The sequence below is a fragment of the Myotis yumanensis genome, unplaced genomic scaffold (assembly GCF_028538775.1).
Source record: "Myotis yumanensis isolate MYYU_CA2020_CCGP unplaced genomic scaffold, mMyoYum1.0.hap1 SCAF_2, whole genome shotgun sequence".
Classification (NCBI taxonomy): Eukaryota; Metazoa; Chordata; class Mammalia; order Chiroptera; family Vespertilionidae; genus Myotis; species Myotis yumanensis.
This window is the reverse complement of record NW_027223753.1, coordinates 19,940,194-19,957,261: the sequence shown is the minus strand read 5'-3', so window position 1 is coordinate 19,957,261 and position 17,068 is coordinate 19,940,194. Positions and strand designations below refer to the sequence as shown.

Sequence of the window (17,068 nt, the reverse complement as noted above, 5' to 3'; positions counted from 1 at the left end):
CCAGAGGAACTATGCCACACAAATAGTTGCAGTTACAATTCACACATTGATTTATACTCTTTTTATCATTGCAGTGGGTCCAAAGCTTATTAACACAGAACACAATGTTACTCACAAAATTTCTGGTACCATGGGTACAGGCTTAAAAGGAGCTCCCAAAGTGTGGCTTCCTCTGGTGGCAGCAGCAGCGCCTTCTCTGGCTGGCTGGTCAGATCAGGAACCAAGTTTCAGTTTCAGGGCGGCGTTGCCTTCAGAGATCCCTGCGCACAACTTGGATCTATCTGAGGCCCCACCGTTTGTTCGTCTGTCATCTGGCAGCAAGCCAAGCTGAATCAAGTCGGGAAGGGGACTGCGCCCAAGCTGAAGGCGATCAGCGAAGATAACTTCCAGCGATCAGAGCCACCAGCGCAGCGCAGGGATCAAAGCAATTAGCAAGGACCAGGCGTCCAGCAATCAAGCAATGATCAAATTGAATGGCTTTTAGTACCCACGGCAGTCCAGCTGGGAGGAGAGGATTCTGGTCATCAAAATGCATAACAACATCTCAAGTTTAACAGTAGTTTCTGTGGGCATATCATTAAACAAACTTTGCAAGCACTCGGTTTCACTCTGAAGAGGGGGAGGAGCATATGTCATCAGACATGGTTATCAAGGAAAGTCACTCTAAGTCAGCAGTCTAAGTTCAAATCCTTATCAATGGAATACACACGCTGGAGGGCAGTGGGGAGTGTGACCTTAACATCACACTTTAAGTTTCAGGATAGTTAACTCAAACCTTTTAAAACCTTTTTAACTTTTTTTGGCATTTTTAAACATTTCTATATTTTACTACCACAAAGCACCATTCTCTATCCTTCCATATCCCTTTGCCTGGTCTAATTTTTCTTTACAATACTTGTTCTTCCATTTTATTTTATCATTTATATGTCTGCTCCTGCTCTGATTTTTCCAATGGAAGAAAATGGAAGGTTAGCTCCATGAGGACAGGTTCTGCACATCTTATTCATCATGTACAACCTTGCCTAGAATAACACCATCACAGACTAGGCCCTCACATTTTATTTTATGGATGGATGCACCGTTGGATGAATGGATCAATGGATCAATTGATGGTCAGTGAATGGATGGATGGATGGACGATGGATCGATGGATGAAAGGATGGGCAGACTGATGAATGATAAATGGATGGATCAATGGATTCATGAATGAATGGGTAGGTGAGTTGACATCCAAAATGCCACAGGACAACACCTATAGACCAAAGCACAAAACACTCCAGCAATTCTTGCACATGAAGGTAACTTTATTTTTACCTAAAGCCCACTCATATTTGCTCTTCCAGACACCTCTGAGGGGGTAAGTGTGGTTGTGTCTAGCCCAAATTTCAGGATCTGGGAGTAGAGGAATGAGTAACACAGGACCTGAAGGCTGCCTGAGCCCACTGGCATCCTTAGGAGGCATCTGCAGCCCATCCTTTCTCCTCAGATGTCTGGGGCTGAGATGTCTTTGGCACAAGGAGGCTGGACAATACCCCTGGTCTGAGCTGAGTGTGGAGGCAGCAGTGAGATGGTGGGGGCTGACTCTGGTGGATGACGAGGACCATGTGCAGGAGCTGAGGATCAGAGAAGTCGCATCAAGTGAAGCTTAAAAAGGACACAGGACATAGGAGGTGAGTGGCTTTGGCCTCTGGGACCCACTGCCCCTACCTCCGCCAATGTCCTTGCCTGTAGGACACGTTTTCTTTTCTCAGCTCAGAACTTTCCCAAACATTGTTTCTAAACCTGGGAGACACACGGTAGTACCTGTCTTATTTTGGAGTTGGATATTCCCATTCCTTGTCCTCCCACCTTTCAAACTCGGGGGTTCTTAAGGCCAACGCCAGGCCAGTCACCCACATGCCTGGCCCAAAACCTGTATGGCCAGATGCAATATGCTCCCTGAGGATGCCCAGACCTAAAGGGCAGGGAGTGGTCTCTGTGTAGGAAAGGTCCAGGGTCAAGGTCAACCTGAGGCAGGGTTGTGGACATGAACTGACCTGAATGAGGATTTGCATTGTCTGACTTAATCCCCTTGACAGCCATGCCAGGAGGGTACTAATATCATTCTCATGCCATTGATGGAGAAACTGAGGCTCTGACCACACTGCTAGTTTGTGGTGGAGCCTGGATTTGCTACCGGTCTGACTCCAGAGCCAGTGTTCTTGGCACTAGAATGGGTGCCTGTAGTTCACGTGAATATTTCTGGAATAACTCAGGGGTCACTAACTGGATAAAAGGAGGGATGAACCCTGGCCAGTGTGGCTCAGTAGGTTGGGCATTTCCCTGAGCACCCAAAGGTTGCTGGTTCCATTCCTGGTCAGGGCACATGCCTGGGTTGTGGACTGTCTTGATCCCCAGTAAGGGGCGTGCAGAAGACCGCCAATGGATGTTCCCCTCTCACATTGATGTTTGTCTCTCTCCCTTTCCCTTCCTCTCTCTCTCAAAATTAATTTTTTTGTTGTTTTTTTTTGTTTTTTAAATATATTTTATTGATTTTTTACAGAGAAGAAGGGAGAGGGATAGAGAGTTAGAAACATCGATGAGAGATCAACCAGCTGCCTCCTGCACATTCCCCAGTGGGGCTGTGCCTGCAACCAAGGTACATGCCCTTGACCGGATTCGAACCTGGGACCCTTGAGTCTGCAGGCCGACGCTCTATCCACTGAGCCAAACCAGTTTGGCTCAAAATCAATTTTTAAGACACATATTTTTTAAATAAAAAGAGGGATGAAAGAATCTCAAGGTCCTGGACAAGGCAGGTTGCTTCACACTCCAGGCTATGGCCTTCAGGGAGCACGTGCTATAATAACACCAGTTTCTCAAGCTACCCCACTCCAGGGCTCATTGGGTAAGAACACGAGGGTGTAGTAGTCTGCCCAGAAGGGCTCGCCTGTGTTTCATGCCACCATTTGGGGGAAATTGCCTCATCATTTCAGAGGCAACCAAACCACCCCTTCCCACAGGTGACTCTTCACTACCACACCCCCACCTCCACCCCAAGCTTTCCCAGGTGGCGCACCAAGTGTCTGGAACCCCTCCATTCTGCCATGTCCCGGCTTAAGGCGCTGTCTCCAGCAGGCTCCTGTGGAAAAGTTGTACCAGTAAAGGGGTGTTCTAGAAACCCCCATCACCTCGGGGAGTGAACCCTAGATTGGGCTAACAGGAGGCCCTTGGGCAGACCCTGTGAGGGAGCCTGAGGGTCTTTGATGTAGATATTTTCAAAGATGGAAGAATTGTCCCTGTCAACTATGTTAGTTGAGTCATATCTTCACTAATTGTCATCATTACAAAGTTTTCAGTCCCCATATGGATTGCTGGATATAATATGTCATGCCCTGTTCCTGTCCCCTCCCTGGTAGGGAAGGGACTTCGAATGGGGGAAGCTGGGAACAGCCACAAATGGTCAGAGTAGAGTGGGGACTTGGCCAAGAATCAAGGGTTACGGGGGCCGGAAGGATGTCAGCTTGTGGACACAGAGGCGTCTAAACATCAGAGCTGTCACAGCTGCCCAGGAGGGCTGCCTTGGACTTATATGGGTAATGGGTGTAACAGCTCACCCCACAGGCAGTGTATGTCAGTTGAATCTTCTCTGGGGCCAATGGGGGGGGGGGGGGGGGGTTATGGTATTTCCTGGACCTGGGAACCCAGAGCTTAGCCATCAGCTCCCTGGGCCAAGTTCAGATCCTGAGCTCTCCTCACATACCTGAGCTCAGGTCCCATCATGTAGCAGATGGACGCAGGCGGGAAGCCATTGAAGGTGGAGCTCATGACTGAACTGTAGGCGCCCATGGAGGGGAAGATGAGCCAGTCACCCACGTCCAGCTCAGGCAGCTGCACCTCCTTGTTGAAGAACGTGTCAAAGGCATCACACGTGGGGCCATAAAGGATGCATGGGAAGAGGGGCGGCTTTGAGCAGAGCTCCTACAGGGACACAGGGGTGGGGAATCAGAGAAGGAAGAGCTCCTGCCCCCAACCCACTCTTCCAGCCCATGCCCTAGGCCAGCAGAGCAACCCCAGGCACCAGCAAGGACACTGGCAGTCACTCACACCAGCCAGTCCCTATGTGCCAGGCACTGCTCTTGACCTGGCCCTCATGGAGGTTATATTCGCTCAAGTGACACATCCTAGCTCTGCTAATTCTCAAGGCTTGACATACATGGGGCCTCCATTTCCCATCTATAAAAGCAAAAGATTTCAGTCAATAATCACTCAAAATACTGGGTCAAACTCAGCTGCTATTGGAATCACATTGGAGGAGGTTTAACAAAGGATTGATGCCACGTCCCAACCCAGGAGAGGCCTGATTTCAATCACCTGGGCCTTTGCCTAGGCATTGGGGTCCTTGGAAGCTTCCCAGATGAGTCTACTGTGAAGCAAGTTGGAGAACCTCCATTTCCTAGGACTCCTGCATCTCCAGCATTTAAGGGTTCTCGTCACACACACACACACACACACACACACACACACACACAGTGCATACAGAGAGATCACACGGAAACCCAGAGGCAAACAGATGTGCACACACACCCACACAGGACCATGTACCCATCCACCCACCTACCTGCACAGGTGTCAGTCAGCATGCTCACACACAAAAATGCACACACACAGAAGTGCACATGCAAATACAAACAGGCTTGCCTGTGCACATCCTTGTACACGCACGTGGTGTGACAATCTACAAAGCCATGTGTAGTCTAAGACTCATCCCCCTTGCACCTCACAGTGGGATCCCTGCCTTACAGGGAAGAGTTCTGATCTCAGTGCTATCAGGGTCTGGGCCTTACCTTCACCACAATTGGCATACTGGGGAGACGCTCCCTGTGAAAGAGGCGGAAGGTGCCATAGTGGCCCTCGTTGAGATAGTACAACAGTTTCCGGTGGCCTCCTGGGAGAGGGGATAGGACAGGATTGTGCTTAGCCATGTGTCACCACTAACCATCAGCACTGAGTCCAGCACCCTTGGACCGGCCAAAACCCTCTGCCAGCACTGGATAACCCTTCCCTGGCCCCCTGCAAGAATCAGGCCAGTTCTCTGGGTTCCCACTGCTCCTCTGCCCCACCTGCACCCCATCACTGTGCTGGGGCTGCTACTGCCACTAAGAATAATATAAGTAGCCATGAGCAATGGCCCAAACATTTTTCCAACCTGTCTACACAAATAAAATTATTTCATTCTCCTAACGACACTCTGAGTAGGGACATGGAACACTACTGTACAGCTGAGGAAATTGAGTCTTGCCAGAAGTTGCCAGAAGCCAATTCCAGCATGTCAGCAGGGCTGAATCATCTAGAAATGGCTGAGGGCATTTCCCCAAACCTGAAAAGGATGCATTAAATGGTCGCTTGCTGCCTGGCAGCTAAGGGCATCTTAATCTACATGTTATTGCCTCCTACTGGCCAAACACCTGAACAGCCGAAGGCAATTCCTCCAATCTGACAATGGATTCTGTGTACTAAACCCTGGCCTTTGATGTATATATCTCCGCCTTGCCTTAAGACAATTTTTGTGAATAAAAAGCAAGGGGTCCTTAGACAGGGAGAACTTATTTCCTGTAACTAAGTCTTCTCTGGCCCCCCGAAATGCCTTCCATAATTATGTTTCATCTCTGGACTCTTGATTAATTTACACACTGCACTTTTCCAGATTCCTGAACCCTTCAAGATGCTGGATCAAGACCACCGGCATTAAGAAGTTACACAGGACAATGTGGCAGGGCTGGGATTAGTCCCCAGGTCAGGACCCGGGTCTTCTGTCCTCACCTTGACCAGGTTCCCTGACACTGTAGGTTTTGCCTACCGTGTGAGACAAAACCCAGAGCAAAATGCCTTTTTATGACATGATGCCACAAGGGTGCTATTAGGGGTGTGCTAAGTGGTCCATTTCCCTCCTCAAAGGACTACCTGGGTTACCCATATTTTCTGTTTTCTTTTTCCTGATGCTGTGGCATCTGGGGCCTTGCTGACCCTGGAGACACCACTCCTCCCAGGGCTGCCAACTTCCTAGGCAGGAAGACAGCCCTGCAAGGGCACCTGCACACGCGGACCAGCCAGACCAGAGTCTGGATCTGCCAACCCTCTGCCTGATTGAGCTCTCACATTGTGAACCACTACCCTCCCCTAACTATCCCGGGGCTAGGGACTAGGCAACTCAGTTACTAGGGGCTGTCCTTACAGCCCACAGCCCATGGAAATTACCCAAACCTGCCTACTTAGTTTTGCCTGCCTCCCTCATGCCTTCCCAAGAAAACCACAGTGAAGCCTCTCACCACTGCCGGCCCTTTCTCCTGCCTCCTGGTCTACCCAGTGCTTCCCCATGTGACCCAGGGTGCATTCCATGCCTCCTCAATCCAGGGAACTATGATGAAATCTTTTTATTTAAGGCAGTTATTTCTGTGTCTGTATGCCTTGTGTTATCTGATTAAAGCAGATCCCAGCTACATCTTAAACAGTGCCCGGCTCTCACCGTCAGAGAGCAGTGTAATTGTCACCTCCATCCCTTTAAATACTCTGCCTCTGTTGATGCCTCACTGAGCACGTGGCAGCTTCTCCCCAGCTGCATCACACTCTGATGTACATTGAGCTGATGGTCACCTACAGCCCAAGACCCTAGGACATGAACTACTACCAACCACTTTCTGAACAACCACTCCTAGCCCGTCCTTAGACATTGATTTCCTTAATCTTTCCAACTGGTTTCTGTGGGCACTGGGGCCATTCCATACCCTTTGAGCATTTAGATGCCCAGATCTTTCTGATTATTGGTTTACGCTCCTTGGGTCCCCCACCACCACCACCACCACCACCATCTTCTCCCTGGTGTGAGTCACTCCTGTCCCTGCTCTCTCTCAGCTGCCAGCACTGATCCTGCCTCCTGTGCCCACAGCCCCACTTGTCCCTAAGCCAGTTGGTCATGGGTTAGTCATGGCAGCCCTGAGGCTGGGTGCTCCGCTCGGCTGCCATGTCTGCAAACACAAGGGCAGCAGCCTCTCGGTCAGACAGACCTGGCGCCGCTGTGCACGAGCTAGCTGTGCAGCCTTGGACAGTCACTTCCTCTCTCTGAGCCTCCAGATCTCTGCCTGAAAAACGGGAATGGCCCCAAACTGCCTCACAGGAGGGCTGAGCAGAAATGAGGTAAAACAGTAATTGCTCACATAATAGATCCTTAACCACTGGCAGCTCATGCTATTGTGAAGACAACAATGGTAAGCCATAATATGCATAACTCAGGCTTTTGTTAAATGGTGGCTGAAATCACATGCCCCAAATTAACATTCTCTAATGAGACACTTAGTGAGGAAATGAAATTAGTGGACCCCCGTGCCTTTAGGGTTACAAAGGTGTGGGTAGGGCATTTGTCCAAAGGATAAGGAAACAGATTAAAATGACTTAGATTCTGGTGGCATAGCTCAGTGGCTGAGCATGAACCCATGACCAGGAGGTCATGGTTCAACTCCCAGTCAGGGCACCCTGCCTGAGTTGCAAACTCAATCCCCCGTGTGAGATGTGCAGAAGTCAGCCACTCAGGGATTCTCCCTCATCATTGATGTTTCTGTCTTTCTCTCTCCCTTTTCCTTCCTCTCTGAAATCAATAAAAATATATTTTAAAAATAAAATAAAAATTATTTAGAAATATTTATATGACGGTCATAACATTTCAGAGTAAAGGGCACTAAACCAGAGGGTGAGTCTCTTCTAGCTCAACATGCACTTGAGTTTCTACTTAGCTCCCTTTGTGAGGACAGCAACCCCACCCAAACCCTCCCCCCAAATAACAAACAACCAATAACTCTCCTGAGATGGTTGACTCAATATCATTTACTGTTACCCTACAAATGTCACCCTTAACCTCCAGGCCATGGTACCGACAATATTTCCTTCATTTGTTTATTGTAGAAATATTATTTACTCACTAGAACTTGGGTTCTAAAACTCCGGGCCTGTTAGAAAATGCTTGCTTGGAAACAGTAAGGTGCATACCAGCAGGGGAGGCTGTGGCCCATGAGCTGTGCTCTCAGACTTCCCCTCCCGACACAGGAAGAATAAAGACCCTCAATGCCTCCCTCCAGGCTCTCTGAGAACAACACGTAACGTTACTAACAGGCTCTATCCTGTAGCTAGATCAAAGCATGTTTCCCCAGAATGAGGAAACCGGAAGGGAACTCAGACCCTCTGGCCCTCCTGCCCCCAAGGCTTGGGGGCCCCTAGACAGAGCGCTCCCTGCCCAGTCGGGGCCCACCCACCAGGCTGCAGCACAGCCTTCTTGGCGATGATGTTGACAGCGGCCACGCAGACAGGTGCTGCGTAGAAGCGGCCTGGCTCCGCAATGACTTCAGTGCCGGTCCCCTCGGGGAAGTCCTGGGCCAGGGCAGCATTGATCACTCTCGCCATCTGTGGGGACAGACCCGAGCCCTGTGAGGCCAGTCCCTGTGCGGGGTCTTTCCCTGCGTCTTCTCTCTTCATTCCCCTGACAGCTCTGTGGGAAGGTGTCAGCATCCCCTTGTGCAGGGGAGGAAACAGGTCAAGACTGTGGCCCAGAGGGGAGAAGTGCCCGAGGGCACAAGCCTAGTGACCAGGCTGTAGCACCATGAGATCTGACTTGGAAACATTGAAATCAATACGTGATCAGCAATGAGAAACTGTCCCCTGGGTGTGGGGGATACAATAAGGAAACCTCTATCTGACTGTAGCCTTACCAGGGGTAGGAACCAACACATCTATAGAAGGTACAGAACCGCATGCACAGATACTAGTACACAAGCTTATATATGCACACAGGCCACGCATGTAGCGTCAGAGACCTCTCAACCAACACAAAGCCCAGCTACATGCAGGCACATGACTGAGGTTCAAGAGCTCCCTGTACACACACACACACTCTGTGCAATAAACCCCGGCTGGGTCCCCCAGACGCCCTCTCCTCCTCCCCTCTTACCTCCTCAAACTCTGGCTCAGAGCCCTCCACTCCAGGGAAGCCCCCTCCAATGTCCAGGAGGCGCATATCATGCCCGACCGCACGGCCCATCTCGAACACTCGCCGGCTGTCGGCGATGGCCTGTGCGAAGCTGTGGGGATTCTGGCAGCCTGAGCCCACGTGGAAGCTGAGCACAGGTGGAGTGACAGGTGCAGAAACACACGAGAAAACACAAGGGTCAGCAGGAGGAGATACACATTCGGAAACAGCCACACAGGCACAATGCGAACCAGCACGGACACAGACACGGGGACACACATGACTACATGGAGCTTGTGAGCACCCACAGGAACCACAGCCTTGGCTGTGCCCATGGGGACCTCAGAGACACACACCACATGACAGTCCGTGAGTTGGGCTCTCGAGTTTATTGGGCAGTCACCTCTCTTAGCTACCCCTCCCAAAGCCTCGCGGCAGAGGCTCCCCTTCTTCTCCTCCCTGCAATGCAAGTGATCTGAAGCCCAAATCTCAAACCATCCGCCAGGGGGCGCAGAGGACCTAATCAGGGGCAGGTTGGGTGAGGTGAGGGAGGACGCTCTCCAGGTGCAACATTCAAGGGGGCACCAAAGCTCTGAGCAATCACTATCTCTATATATTAGAGAGAGAGGAAGAGCGAGTGAGGGAGAGACCTCAACTGGTGGCCTCCTGTACACACCCCATCAAGGGATCGAACCCGGTGATGCAGAAATACCATGATGAATAAAATACAAAAACTTTAAAGACAAGATTAGTTAAGAATAATTGTACCCAGAAGCCACAGGAAAATTTAGAAATGCCAATCCCATTTTGATTTGAAATTCTGATATTCTCTCATCATGGATTTTTTTCTGCATTTTTTAAATACTGTAATATAACATTACTTATTAAAACATTATTTATCTGGAGTACAAAGTTTTCGGCACCCCGTTAAATTTTACACCCAAGGCCAGTGCCTTGCCTGCCCCACCCTCCCAGCAGCTGACACCCACCTCCTCTTCTGAGGACCACAGGGAGCCACCGGAGGCCCAGAAGGGCCACAATGACCCGAGGACATACAGGAAGTCAGAGGCTGTAGACAGGCGTGGGGACCAGGAGCCCGGCCTTGCAGGAGGGAGAGTCCGTGCTCTTACCTGGCTCCCACCACAGCCAGGCCTAGGTCTCTAGCGGACTTGAGCAAGTGTCCACACAGCTCCAGGCTGGCCCCAAACTTGGTGCTCAGAGGGAATGGGCTCTGGCTGTCCTCGGTCCACAGTCGGAGGACCAGTCTGGGAGGAGGTGTGAGGGTGACAGGCATTCTTAGACACATGAATCCCAAGCCTGGATGCTTTTCTGCCCCCACCCAAACTCCCTCCACCCTCCCTCCACCCCTGCCTCGGTCCTCTGGACTGTCCAGCCATGGAGGTCCAGGGAGGGAACACACTACTTTTTAAAAATTTTTTAATTATAATTTCATTGATTTCAGAGAGGAGGGGAGAGGGAGAGAGAGATAGAAACATCAATGATGAGAGAGAAACATTGATCAGCTGCCTCCTGTATGCCCCTTACTAGAAATCAAGCCTGCAACTAGGGCATGTGCCCTTGACATGAATCTAACTCAGGACCCTTCAGTGCACAGACCCGACACTATATCCACTGAGGGAAACCAGTTAGGGTAACACTACTTCTTACAGACTTCTGCCCAGGCAAGAAACAGCAGGAAAAGGATAAAATTATAAACATCCCTTCAGCAGACCTCCTGTCACAGGATCAGAGACGTTAAGTAACTTTCCCAAGAGCACACAGCTGGGACAAGTAAGTCAAAAATGTGAGCCCTGGTCTTCCTGAATCCTATGTGAGTGCTTTTCCCATGAGGTTGCTGACTCCAGACCTCCTAATGCCAGGCTCTGCCAGCACCTCTGCAGACACAGGGAATCTTTGACATGAGTGGGCACCAGGGAGGGCACTGGGACACCTGGCACTAATTCTTGCTCTTTGCTGCTTAGGCGGCTCCTAGTCACCACGGAAGAGCCTTCATCTCCTTGCTGAGGCCCAAGTCAGTTTGCCAGAACTTCCTTCCTGTCCCCACCTGCCTGCAGCCCTGCTGGTCTCACCTGGCCCCAGGGTGGTGCTGGGCCACCTTGGTCAGCTCCTCCTCATTGTCGAAGGTCAGGAGCTGCACCCCATGGCGGGCAGCATACTGCAGGTGGGAGACGGGCTTGCAGGGGTGGGCATAGATGATGCGTGAGGGGGCCACGCCAAGGCCCAGCACCTGCTCCAGCTCCACCTGCCATGGGCAAAGCCAGAGTAAGGGGCTGCCTCCCTGCTGCCCCGCTTTTTGGGCACAGGAACCACAGGCATGAGGGGCTGTCCCCTACTGATTCCCTACTGTGCATCTGGCACAGCACTGGGCACATATTGTGTTACTTAAGCTTCTAGACTGCTCTGAGGAACATATAGTTGAACCCATTTTAAAGACCAACAAACTGAGGCTCCAGTGAAATGGCTGGGCCAGGACAGAACGGGGTCTGGGGATGAAAGCGTATGTTCCCTCCACTCCTTAGCTCAGGCTGACTGCCCTCCTCACCTAGACCAGTGGAGGGTGCACCACACCCAGTTCATTTATTTATTCTTTCACAAACAACTGGGCACCACACACATCAGCCACTGTTCATGGGCTGCTGTCCCCACTTTGAGACACCTGGCAACTGGGCTTGTTCCTCCAGGATCCATCAGGTCTATGAATGAGGAAACTGGCTGTGGCCCAGGCTCACCTGGCTGGCACAGTCGAAGCCGATGCCCAGGGCGGCCAGGACACGCAGCACCCAGGGGCTGCTGTTACACTTCACCGCATAGAAGGGCGAGACCCTTGGCAGGGCCTGGCAGAAGGCCTGGTGGCGGCTGGCCAACACTCCCAGGTCGCCCACCATGAAGGGGTCTCGGTGGTCCTGACAAGGCAGAGAGAGGCAAGAAAGGTTGGGCATTGTGTCACTTCAGTGAATCCTCACAAGGTCTCCATGCGGCAAGTACTGCTGTTGCCCAGTTAGGAAAAGAGGAAACTGCGGCTCTAAAATCTCTTTTCTCTTTTTTAAAAATGTTTCCTGTTTATTGAACTTATTGGAGTGACACTGGTTAACAAAACTATACAGGTGTCAGGTGCACTAAAGTGTGAGTCTTCCCGTCAAGCTCAGTAGCAACTACATGGCAATGGTAGGATTTGAGCCTTGATCTTCTAACTCTTACAACAGGAAGACAAGAGGGCAACAAGCTTTATAGACCAAATGGGCGTAATGACTCTCCAACCCACACCCGGATCGCTTGGCACAGGGTGAAATCCCAGGAGCTGGTGGGGGACTAGAAGGGGACAGGAGAACTATCCCATGCCACCAGGGAACACAGCTATTCAGTAATGCTGGAAGCCAATTCCAGCATGTCAGCAGGGCTGAATCATCTGGAGATGGCTGAGAGCATTTCCCCAAACCTGAAAAGGATGCATTAAATGATCGCTTGCTGCCAGGCAGCTAAGGGCATCTTAATCTACATGTTCTTGCCTCCTACTGGCCAAACACCTGAACAGCTGAAAGCAATTCCCTAATCTGACAATGAATTCTATACAGTAACCCTACCCTTTGATGTGTATATCTACCTTGCCTTAGGACAAATTGTGTTAATAAATAGCAAGGGGTCCTGAGACAAGAAGAACTTAGTTCCTTTAGCTAAGTCTTCTCTGACTCCCCATAATGCCTTTCAAAATTATGTTTCGTCTCTGGACTCTTGATTAATCTATGCACAGCACCTTCTCCAGATTCCTGAACCCTTCTAGATGCTGGATCAAGACCTCTGGCATTAATGCTTTATGGGGGCCTGGACTCTCCAACCCTCACCCGGATCATTTGGCACAGGGTGAAATCCCAGGAGCTGGTGGCAGACTAGAAGGGGACAGGAGAACTATCCCATGCCACCAGGGAACACAGCTATTCAGTAACACCTAGTAAACTGACTAATAAAACACAAACAAAGTCCTATTTGTCCCCACCTAAGTGGGGAGAGAGATCCACCCTCTCCACTCCCCACTCCATGACCTTTCCCTCCCCTCCCTCCTCTCCCCTCACCAAATCAGAGAGCTCCCGGATCTTCTTCAAGACCACCTCCATGGCAGATTCCTCAGGCCCCAGGGGGATGATATCCTTCATCAACGAGCTTCCAGAGCGTCCTTCGTTCTCCTTCGAGTCGGTGAGGGTGGTGCTCACCCCTGACTGTCCATCAGAGCCCTCTGCCAGGGACACTCCCAGCATCCTGGAAAGGCCTTGCAATGAGGACACTCCTCCCTCCTCCTCCCAGCGCCCTGCTGGCCCGTGGAGCCAGAGTTCCTGGGCCAGTAAGTCCTCGGCCTCCCATGCAGCCACATAGAGCTCCGTGGAGCCCTCGTGAACTTTCCCATCTGTGGATGGACCACTGGCCAGGCCCAGCCTGCTTCAAAGACCTAGTATGAAACCAAACAAAATGCACAAAATTGCCAGGCCAGTGTTGCTCAGTGGTTGAGTATTGACCCATGAACTAGGGGATCAGGGTTGGATTCCACATCAGGGCACATGACTAATTTGTGGGTTTGATCTCCTTTGGAGGCATGCAGGAGGCAGCGGATTGATAATTCTCTCTCAACATTGATGTTCATATCTCTCTCCCTTCCTCTCTCTAATCTACACTAATAAAAGAGAAACATGGTAATTAGCGTACGACGCTACCCTTCCCATTGGCTAATCAGGGAGATATGCAAATTAACTGTCAGCCAAGATGGTGGCCAGCAGCCAGGCAGCTGATGCGAACAGGGAGGCTTGCTTCCTTCAGTGACAGAGGACTCCAACATTCCCCGCCTGCCTTGCCGGCCGCTGAGCTTCAGTTGGAAACATTCTAACATTTATAGAAGATAAACAAAACCCCAGAAACCTCCTGTCAGTCAGCCGGGATCTCAGAGCTGGAGTCGCAACATTGTTTCGAATACAGAAAACAAAGGCCAGAAAGGCTTTCAGCCGAGCCTCAGAGAGAAAGCTGGCTCTCAGCTCCAGTGACAGCCATAGAAGGTAAATAAATGCCAGAATAAAAAAAAAAGAAGAAAAGGAGAGGTTTGGAGCTTCAGTTGCCTGCCAGCCTGAAAACGGCCCTCCGCCCCTCACCCAGACTGGCCAGGCACCCCAGTGGGGACCCCCACCCTGAAGCAACAAGATGGCGGCTAATTTGCATACTGAAGGCGGGCGGCAGCAGGCAAGGCTGTCTGCGGTCTGGGACCCGGATCTGTGACCCTGCCAGGCGGGATCAGCGGAACCGCGAGGCCTCCTGGCACCAGGATCAGCGTGACAGGGGGCAGCGCCCAAACCCCCTGATTGCCCTGCAGCTCTGTGTGTGACAGGGGGCAGCGCCCCAACCCCCTGATCGGCCCTGCCCTGTGGGTGATAGAGGGCGGCGCCCCAACCCCTGCCACGGGCCCTGCTCTATGTGAGACGGGGTAGAGCCATAACCTCCCCATCGGCCCTGCCCTGAGTGTGACAGTGGTGGCACCCCAACCCCCTGATTGGCCCTGCTCTGTGCGTGACAGGGGGGAGCTCCCCAAACCCCTGATGGGCCATGCTCTGTGTGTGACAGGGTACGGAGCCCCAACCCACCCTGATGGGCCCTGCTCTGTGAGTGATAGGGGGGAGCTCCTCAACCCCCTGATTGGCCCTGCTCTGTGCGTGACAGGGGGGAGCTCCCCAAACCCCTGATTGGCCCTGCTCTGTGGGTGGCAGGGGGTGGCGCCGCAAATTCCCTATCGACCCTGCCTTGAGTGTGACAGGGGGCGGTGCCCCAACCCCCCAATCGGCCCTACCCTGAGCGTGACTGAGGGTGGCATCACAACCTCCAACCCGCCCTGCTCTGTGCATGACAGGGGGCAGCACCCCAACTCCCCAATCAGCCATGCTCTGAGCCCAACCAGGGGCTGCACCTAGGGATTGGGCTTGCCCTCTGCCACCCAGGAGCAGGCCTAAGCCAGCAGGTCGTTATCTCCTGAGGGGTCCCAGACTGCAAAAGGGCACAGGACGGGCTGAGGGACCCCCTCCCCCACCCCCCACCCCCAGTGCACAAATTTTTGTGCACCGGGCCTCTAGTATCAATATAAACATATTTTTGAAAAGATACACAAAACATGCACCTACCATAGGTGGTTGGCATCCTCTTCCAGGCTCCTGCACACACATGTTCCCATTCACAGATGAGAAATGTGACCCACAGAAAAGATAAGTGCAGAGTCCACGAGCTTTAGATTATAGGGCTAGCTGGGAGCCAGGGGGCCATCTAGCCCAACATTCCACTTTACACATGTGGACAAGTGACCCAGAGAGAGGAAAGGACTTGCCTAGGGTCACCACATGGCAAGTAGCTGAGCTGGGACTGGCACCTGGGCTGCCTAAAGCAGCCACTGCACCTGCTGCTGGCCACCCATCCCTGAGACTGAAGTGAGAGCCACCTATAGTCTCAGTCCTTCTGTTTCAGCAGTTGGGGCTGCACCCATGGGCCCCACTCCACCCCCAGACTCACCTGGTGCCAATCATCACCTGCTTCTTCAGGCCCAGCACAGGGGACCAGGACCTGTGTTGTCTTGGGCTTCAGGTAAATCCCTTTAGGAAGAGCAGAAGGTGAAGTACCTGTGAAGGCTGTCCCTCCAAACCATGGCTACCACGACCCACTCAGCCAAAACCTCCCAGCTCTGAGTGGGCCACACAACAGGCCCTCAGGGTGAGGTCAGACTCCCATTATAAGTGAACACCAGTGATGATCAGAGTAGAGAGACCCTGGAAACCCAGTCACCCACCTTCCCACCTCTAAGATGGAAACACCGTGGGCTCAGAGGTCTTCAGACAGATCAGCAAAGCTGGAGTGGAGCTGTGAGTGGAACCTGACCTCAGACTCCAGCTGGTCTCTCCCTGGGCTGTGTCTCTGCCCTCCCTGCACATTTAAATATCTGGCTGGGAGACTCTGATTGGATAGTGAGCCCTCTGAGTCACCTGGTGTCCAGTCACACCCCCACATTCTCACTGCCCTTTCTCTCCATATGGGTTGCTGAGGTCTTACTCTGACTTGTTGGTCCACCCAGGATCAAGCATCAGGCTGAGTCTCTGGGCCTGCCCTAAGCTCAGCCCAGGCCAGGATGGGGAAGTGATAAAGATCTCAGGGAAACAGAACCCAGGCCCTCAGCCCTTCTACCTTTGTGGCAGCTTGAGGAATTGAAGCAGTTCATCCCCTGAATGCAACAAAGCATTTGGGGATACAAATTAGCTTGGGAAGGATATTGGTCAGGGTGGTGTTGAATATAATGTCATTATTTAGTGCTTACTCACCACCAAGCGCCCTGCCATGTATCAAACCATTTAACACTCACAAAACCTTATGGATATAGTTGCAATTATCTTACAGGTAGTGAAACCAAGGCACAGAGAGGCAGGATAATAATAGAATCTATTTACTAGGGTCACAGAGAGTGCATGAGATAATGGATGTAAATCTCGTATCTAGCACCTTCATATTACAGGTTAAGAACTCATTAAAGTGAGAGAGAAAACTTTCCATATGAATAGCCTGTCTCCTCAGCCCAGGATTCCAACCTGTGATAAAATCTCCCTATAACTTTGGGCTATAAAGACAAGCTGGGATTGTAGCCAAGTGACATGGAGGCTGTTGGAGACCCAGGCAGTTCCTCTTAAAGGGCTGGCACACAGAATTATCAAACTCACTTCCTCTAAGCTCCGGTGCTGGGGCAGCAGCTTGAAAGGATCCAGGGACATATGGGGAGTAACTAAATTGGCATCAGGACAAGAACGCCAAGACAACTTTCTCCTAGACAAAAGTGCTAGAAGGGTCACTGTTCCTATGCTGAGGACTCCCCTGCTGAAGAGCTGACTGACAGGCACTATATCTGAGTTTCCATCAACCTGGCTCACACTGTGCACTCTACCCTGGTGATTCCCTGAGACCCTGCCCCACCCAATTTCCAACCCTACCCAATTTGCAGCCCCACCCAAGGGTCTGCAGAGTCTTTTCCATATGAATGGCCTGTCCTGGCTCAGG

At 51.6% G+C, this 17,068-nt stretch overlaps 1 protein-coding gene across 1 annotated transcript; it reads right to left on the bottom strand.

Annotated features, from left to right (window-relative positions):
• Nucleotides 1-3,088: 3,088 nt before the first annotated feature.
• On the bottom strand, nt 3,089-13,263 carry LOC139001701 (antizyme inhibitor 2-like). The gene is made up of 9 exons (XM_070403215.1): nt 13,081-13,263; nt 11,743-11,916; nt 11,083-11,255; nt 10,123-10,257; nt 8,975-9,140; nt 8,283-8,430; nt 4,827-4,927; nt 3,743-3,960; nt 3,089-3,121 (listed from the first exon to the last, which is right to left on the bottom strand). The coding sequence occupies exons 1-9, from the start codon at nt 13,261-13,263 to the stop codon at nt 3,097-3,099; spliced, it is 1,323 nt and encodes a 440-aa protein (XP_070259316.1). The 3' UTR covers nt 3,089-3,096.
• Nucleotides 13,264-17,068: the final 3,805 nt, after the last annotated feature.